The 7,500-nt window shown below is 38.4% G+C and overlaps 1 protein-coding gene across 11 annotated transcripts in view; it reads left to right on the top strand.

The window, feature by feature from the left end:
- Positions 1-7,500, top strand: part of EBF3 (EBF transcription factor 3) — a 131,368-nt gene that overhangs the window by 82,928 nt on the left and 40,940 nt on the right. For 6 of the 11 annotated variants that reach the window (XM_065408701.1, XM_065408694.1, XM_065408698.1 and 3 more), the window contains exons 7-8: positions 3,471-3,552; positions 6,557-6,701. In XM_065408701.1, coding sequence (XP_065264773.1) covers positions 3,471-3,552; positions 6,557-6,701 — 227 coding nt within the window. The remainder of the gene's footprint in view (positions 1-3,470; positions 3,553-6,556; positions 6,702-7,500) is intronic. The other 5 variants (XM_065408697.1, XM_065408702.1, XM_065408696.1 and 2 more) reach the window with 1 other exon arrangement.

Genomic DNA, 7,500 nt, shown 5'->3' with positions numbered 1-7,500 from the left:
CAAAGTTTGAAAAACTACCTTAACATGAACCCAAAGCCAGTATCCTACTTTTTCCCGACTCCAGGATTCGGTTCCCAAGAGTATAAGGCTTTTTCTGTGGAAAAGCAGCCAGCTCTATCCTCTCTGCTCTAGGGACTGCCTGCTAGGATGCAGGATTCTTGTTGGCCAGCCAAGGGAAAGTAGGCAGCTTTCTCCTCTGCACTGAGCTAAGGGAATGGCCTCCCTGGGAACAGGGTTTTTCTTGTCCTTGTGTCACTTTCCCTGGAAGTTCTTCTCTTATGCCACCTGAGCTCCCAGGGCTCTTCTGAGCTACAGTTACAAACTGTCATTTGAGTCATGCAGTCCCACCATAAAGCTGAGATACAAACATTGGTTATGTTGCATCCCAGTGCTGTTTCTTCTGAATTTAGCTCAGCGTTCAGGTTTGTTCGGGTGGACTTGAATGTTTATGGTTCAGACAAGCGTGGCTTTCTACCCAAACCACTGAGTAAATATTCGATTCATTTGTTCAGTAAAAGATTGCTTAATATACTTTTGTAGTTGTACATGGGTTCCCCATAGAAACAATTCTTCAGTGTAAAAAAATTCACATGTAATTAATAAATAATAATACTTTGCACTTCTGGAGCACCTTTCAACTGAGGATTTCAAAGTAATTTACAAACTTTAATTCAATAAGCCTCACAACACCCATTTGACATTGGAAAACAGGATCAGATTCTCCTTTTCAGTCTGACTCCTTTGTGGCACTAAGAGGCTGTGAAGCTGACATCTCCCTAGACCAGTGGTTTTCAACCTTTTTTTCATTTGCGGACATCTAAAAAATTTCAAATAGAGGTGCAGACCACTTTGGAAATTCAACCTGTGGTCCACAGAACCTTCCCATAGAAGTCTTAGCCTGAAAACTAACTGCACAGAATTCAACTATAAATGTTGCACATGCTCAGCATGGCATTTGATGCAGCGTGAGAAAGGCGCTAAACTGTGGGTTTCTATGGTAATGACAACACTTCTGGGTTTTGACTTATAGGTGGGGGTATTCACATATTTTTGATTGATCAGAAAAACAGAATGTCTTTTCTGGGATCTGAAACTTTATTTTCATAGTCACCTTTTGCAGACATAGTTTACAGACCTCCAGGGGTCCACAGACCACAGATTGAAAACCACTGCCCTAGACAGTAATTTTCCCAATGTGGGGCGTGCCCAGCTGAGGTGGAGCCAGTTTTACTGGATCCTATGCCACTCCACGCAGCTGCCCATATAGGAGGGGACTTGGAAGGGGGGATAGGATGTGACCAGACCACTATTATGCTCTGACTGTTCTCTAGCCCCTGGGTACCATAGCCAGGCAGAGTACTTTAGAGCAGCCCCTACATGCAGCCAGCTTCAGGCTCAGGGAACTGCAGCCATTCATTATAGCTTCCCCCACCACCACCACATCTATGCCCAGCAAATATTAGTTCAGCTGAGAAGCTAGACCATAGAGATCATATCAACTACCATTGAAATGTAGCCACCTCTGGGGTGAAAGCCAGCAGCTGATCACAACAACACTACACAAGAATTCAGGAGAGGAAGTGAAGAATACAATATCCAATTGAAATTGCAGCAGGGATTGCTTTAGGCACAATGTAATTACACGTGCTGAAATTTGGCTGGGAAAAAAGGTTTAATACTCCTTCTTCAGTAATATAGAATCTTTAGTGAGTACAAGGAATCAGTGCTAGAGCAGACTGGAAAATGGAGGGAGAGGGGACTTAGCAAAATTTCTCTTCCATTTAATGTCAAAATTCCCATTACTGTTGAAAATTTGCTAACCAGCTCTAGAGATTATCCCATTTATATGTCTCATCGGAGAGATGGCTTCTTCAGCAGTACAGTGCCCACTAACAACATACTGGGGCTTTTGTTCAGGATTAACTCAGAGGCAACTGGCAAGAGTTCTAACTACTGAATTACCAACACCCTTTCTACAGTACCTGAGTATTCCTTAGAGTTCTCCCATCCAGCTATTGCCACAGCCCAGGGGTTCACACATGACATGACAACGGTACAGCTTCAGGCACATGTTTTATCAATTGGAGTCTGACCCTTCAGGTTTGAAGTTCTAAAGGAGGAAAGAGTGGAGAGCTAAGCTCTTATCAGGGATATTACTTGCACTTGAACATTTATCTAAAGAGTATCCAGGTACTATGGTGACGGATACTTTATAATTAAGAGTAACATTAATAAATAATATTTTTTTGTATTCTGAATAAAATTCCTAAAGATCCTGTTAAGCTCAATATTAAAAATATGTTTACTTGACCACCAGAGAAGATGTTTTGCTGTTATAAACTATGAAAATATCACAATGTTAAGAAAATAGTAAGGGCTAGGTTGTGATCAGCCTTTAAGCCTCTGTACTAGGGAAGGGCTTTTCCCTCACCTTGGACAGCCTGTGTGAGGTCTATGCAGGAGCTGCTCCAAAGCGGCTACCTGCTTCCCAGAGCAACTTGCTGAAAACAAGGAAGGAAGGGCAGTAGGTGGAACCATAACTTTGCTGCCCCAAAAACTGCATGGAGGTGGAATGAGGGTATATGCTTGATTCATTATAAGGGTGTCACAAATTGTTTCTTTCCTCTTTTCCCACCTTTCCATACAGTTGTTTGCCCTAGGAAACATTTTACCTCTCAGAGTTCCCCCTGAGCAATCCTGCTCTACACAGCCCACAGCGCAGGAAGGTGACTAAATGGCACCGTTTAACCCTATACAATTATCTTTTAATATGCTGAATAGTTTAGAAGCTGGACTACATATTGCCCTGGGCATGGTCACTCTTTTTTTTACAGTTTTAAGGTCATTATAGTGACCAGTCAGAGTGCAGGACTTAATACTCAGTGTTCCATTGTACTTTAACAATAATGACCAATGGGAATGACTTTTCCTGACATTTAAGCCCAATGCAAATCCCACTGAAGTCAATGGGAGCTGGATCATACCTCTTTTGAGCAGCCAGAGAAGTCTTCAACCAGAGGCAAAGCCAAGAGTCCTTAACGAGACTGATCATTAATTGACAGGAAATTTCCAACTCGGAGGTCATTAGTGCTAATATAAGCTGTGAAAACATAAAACACGTTAAGAAAAAAAAAAGGGGGGGGCAGATCCTCAGCTAGTATAAATCACCATCATTGATGTGATTGAATCATTGAAGTCAATTGTGCTACACCGATTTACAGGTCCTGAGGATCTGGCCCAGAGTCATTACATTTTCAAGTGTTGAAGATGTAAAAATTGAAGCGCATGTTGCCATGGATATGGTGTTCTGATTACAGCAGTGATCTTTTCTAGTTCTTAAAGACCAGTACAGTAACCAATAAGAAAGTAAGATGTCCTTCCCAATATTTTGTAAGGTTTACTTATTTAAGAATTTATTACACATTTTTCTCTTTTGATATCCCTAACAAACTTCAATTTTGTATTTTTAGATTCTTTCTAAAGTTTTTTCTCAAGTGCAATCAGAACTGTTTGAAGAATGCAGGCAACCCACGAGATATGCGAAGATTCCAGGTACAGAGTTTTAAAAAAGAAATAAGGATATATTCAAGATTAATTCATAAATTCCAAATAACTTACCATTATATTTTTTTCTGAAAGAGTGTTGTCTTTTTTATTTAATACAGTTAGTTTCAGAACTGTATACCTTTTAAAAATGATATATAAAACTTTTAAAAATATTTGCCTACTTTAAATGCATGTTCTTAGGAGTTGTCAAGTTCACGAGCAGACCATGATGGATTGTTCTGAAGCAAGTGGGAATCACCAGTGAAAATATTGCTGTTGTTTTTTCTCATATTAAAATCTTTACTGTGTTACTGGGTTGCTAAGAGCAGTAGAGAAGTTTTTACACATGTATGATGAGTAGCACCAACTAAGTATTAGATATTAGAAAATCAGCCATGGTATTCAATGAATTTTGGATCACCGTTCTAGTTTTCACATTCAGATATAACTCTGATAGTTGTGGTACAACCCACATATTTTTATTCCAACTGTTTTAGAATCAAATTATTTTAATACTTGAATTTCTCCCTACAGCTATTGAAATATCCTGTGGTGAATCATAACCACTACAGAAGGGTATCTGACTGGACAGTTGCTGAAAATAATTTCCCCCAAATTTTGGCTGATTGGAAATGGTTATTAAGAAATACATGATTTTTACTTCAAATTACTTTCAACATGATTCATATTTGCAATTAATAACCTAGGCATTGAGATGTTCAGAACTTTTTCTGAGAAGCACAACTTGTGGTTAAAGCTTATAGGAAGGCATGTGACATCTGTTTTCACACACAGCCAACCTACTGGTGAAGCCAGAATGCTTGAGCCAGCCAACAGTACAGCTCTGTAGCTGGAAAAAAATGTTTCTTCAAAACAATCCAGCCAAACCTCCATTTTTCATGAATCTCAGCTTCACAGGGCATTGGTGATATTGATCCATCTGAACAGAGCAGAAGGTCAAACCTGGAATGAGTGGAAATGTCCTCTTTGTCTCACCGATGACTAAATGAAGCATCAGTCATGAGTGATCTTGTGGTTGACAAAGGAGCCAGTAGTCACTAGAAAGACTTCCCCAGGTCTCTTTAGTTAATCTCCCTGCCTCTCAGAAGGTTTAACTGGACTTAACAGAATGTCAGGTCTTGAACAATATTTTCAACTGGTTTCACTATCTCAGCACCTTTCTTTAGGTGCACTGCAGGAATGAGCCAATAAAACAACATAGTATGTCTACTTTCTTTTGCTGAACTACACTATTTTCCCTTGGTGACTGACCTATATATAGATGACAGAGCAAAGATAGTTGTCTTTTTTTTATATACACCTTCCCCTGTCTTTCAATATATCATGGCCTAGGAATCTAAAAAAAATAAATAAAAATTATTCTTTGCTGAGAATCACATTTTATCTGCTTTGCATAGTCTGCAGGTTATTTCTTTAAGTCGCACTTAGCTCATTAAAAGTGAAAAGCACATAGCCCAGTGACATGGCAATAGGATTGCAACATAGGATATCTGTGTTAAGGTGCAGCTTCAGGACTCCCCACAATGGATGTTGAGGAGCAGTGATACAGTCTGTCTCTGTGGAGGAGAGTGCATGCAGAAGCACAGCATATTTCTACAGAACTACCTTCAGGCTGGTCCAATGGGTGATACAAATGGCTGCCTCCAAAACACAAAAATAGGAAAGAATTTACATCAGATGCCTTGCGCCCACTATGTGCAAAAGGGGAAGGAGTTACAGCGTAGTTCTTACTCTCCTGATTTCTCATTCATTATATATCTGTATATATGGACTGTAAGTATTCTGAATGTCATTTTTCAGTGAGATTTTACATCCAGAGCAAACCAAACAAAAAGTAAAAGTCTGGCAAGTTTGTGTACTAGTTTTTACCATCATCACTAGTATGGTTGGATGAGGCATGGCTAATATTGACCCAACTCTGCCATTGTTTCAGAAAACTCTTCTAATCTTAACTATACTGAAAATACTACAGTGATTCCTTCAGTCAGAAAATCTGGACCCCAACCCACAATGACCATGGTGGAGAACTGAAATTAAACTTAAACTTATATCTGAGGTATTCAAAGTATTTTGGAAAGAAAATCAACCTACGGAGCCACATCACAAACACACACACACAAACCTTCAAACAAAATGCTTCTATTTCCTCTTTCACTTGTGTATTATGGGGTATCATTTCGGGATGAATTTCACAAATCGATTGTGTAGGTGTTTTTGTCAGCAAGGTTGTGCATTTTGGTTATGTTCCTTTTCCAATTTCTACTAAGAAGCAGCTGGAAGCCAAAGAAGGCCCTATCCATCATCTCTTCTATGGCCGGACTCTGAACCTGGACACAAGAATAGGAGCCTTTCACTCAAAAATAAAGGAGGAAATTCCATTGACATACCAGGGTCAATCACCATCCAAATGAACTTGAGAAGGGATACTTTTCATGGATTGAAAACACTTTCACTATTCATATTCAACTCAGTCTTTTCAGATGCAAAAAAGTTCATTATCAGACATTAAATGTAATTGTAAAACTGACCTGGAGATCATTTACTGAAGAGGAATGGGGAGTTACAAGGGTTTCTGATTTATTAAGCTTTTTTTTTTCTGATTTGGAATCCTCAGAACCCTTCATTTGGAGACAGTCTCAAGTGAACAATTTTTAATTAGATAAACTATCTAATCAATATATCAACAGATCAATCAAAACAGCAGCTTTTAAAATGAGTGGCTAGAGGGGTGATTCTGAAACTAATGGCTAGAAGAATATTTCCCTGAATTGAATTCATTTGTTAGGATAATAGGAGATTAAACTCTAATTAGTGCAGCAGGTTTTGAAGAGAAACAATTGAGATTTAAAAATTCACCAGTGTTAGCCAAAAAAAAAAAAAAGTTAACTATGATTATATCTATTTAAAGCAGAAAGTAATGGACTTGTCTACAACATATAAATTTCTAAAAATCTGCAGTTTTTTAAAATGTATTTGTTTTCTTTTTCAGGTTGTTGTATCAACAACAGTCAATGTGGATGGCCACGTTCTGGCTGTCTCAGACAACATGTTTGTACACAACAATTCCAAACATGGAAGGCGGGCTCGCCGCCTTGACCCCTCAGAAGGTACGGCCCCTTCTTATCTGGAAAATGGTAGGCACACATTTACATGTCTTTTTTTATTTGCAATGCTTTTTTGCACCATATTTTATGTTGATACACTACTACATTTACTTTTACATGATTTCTTCTCTCTTCACATTGATCAAACAGCCCGTTAGTATTTCTGACTCCATGTCAAACAAAATACAGCCCTCCTGATTTGCTTTTGACTTCCTTTCCTTTATTTAGTCCATAAAGTTCTGCAGTCACAACCAATTTTTCATCCCCTTTAATTCTTTTTTGTTTGTTTGTTTAAAAGCCTTGTTTTGCTTGCAGCTTTTTCTTGCTGTTTAATTTTATTTTATTTTATTTTGGCTTGTCATAATCCTCGATCCAGAGGTACAGTCTCAGGTTATGTATGCAAGTTTAAATGGATGGTAAAAACATGACCAAATCTGTAAGGAATTTACTGTGAGGTCAATTTCCTGTTGCTGGGCCCTACTGCTACAGATTAAAGCAGTAGAATTTTTGTATGAGAAAAACAGTATAACATGTTTTTCTTCTAGTTGATTAACTTCTTGCCTGATCTGCTAAAATAAAGTAATTTGTGGGGAAAAGAACAGTGGAAAGTGTCCCCAACAATCCCTAAACTCTGAAATACTTTATTTTTGCAGCCCATCAACCTCTGAATCTTGCACATCCATACACATACATACACTCTCACATAAAGTAAATGACCAAAAGACATATCTATATGCAAATGTCACTTTTTACATACCATAACATCCCCTCACACAACCCTGGATAATTACTATTAAGTAATGCACTTTCTTATACAATAAAATGGTTA

This window comes from Emys orbicularis, chromosome 7 (assembly GCF_028017835.1).
Source record: "Emys orbicularis isolate rEmyOrb1 chromosome 7, rEmyOrb1.hap1, whole genome shotgun sequence".
Lineage (NCBI taxonomy): Eukaryota > Metazoa > Chordata > Testudines > Emydidae > Emys > Emys orbicularis.
The sequence above is the reverse complement of the archived record's forward strand: the minus strand, read 5'-3'. Positions and strand labels throughout refer to the sequence as shown.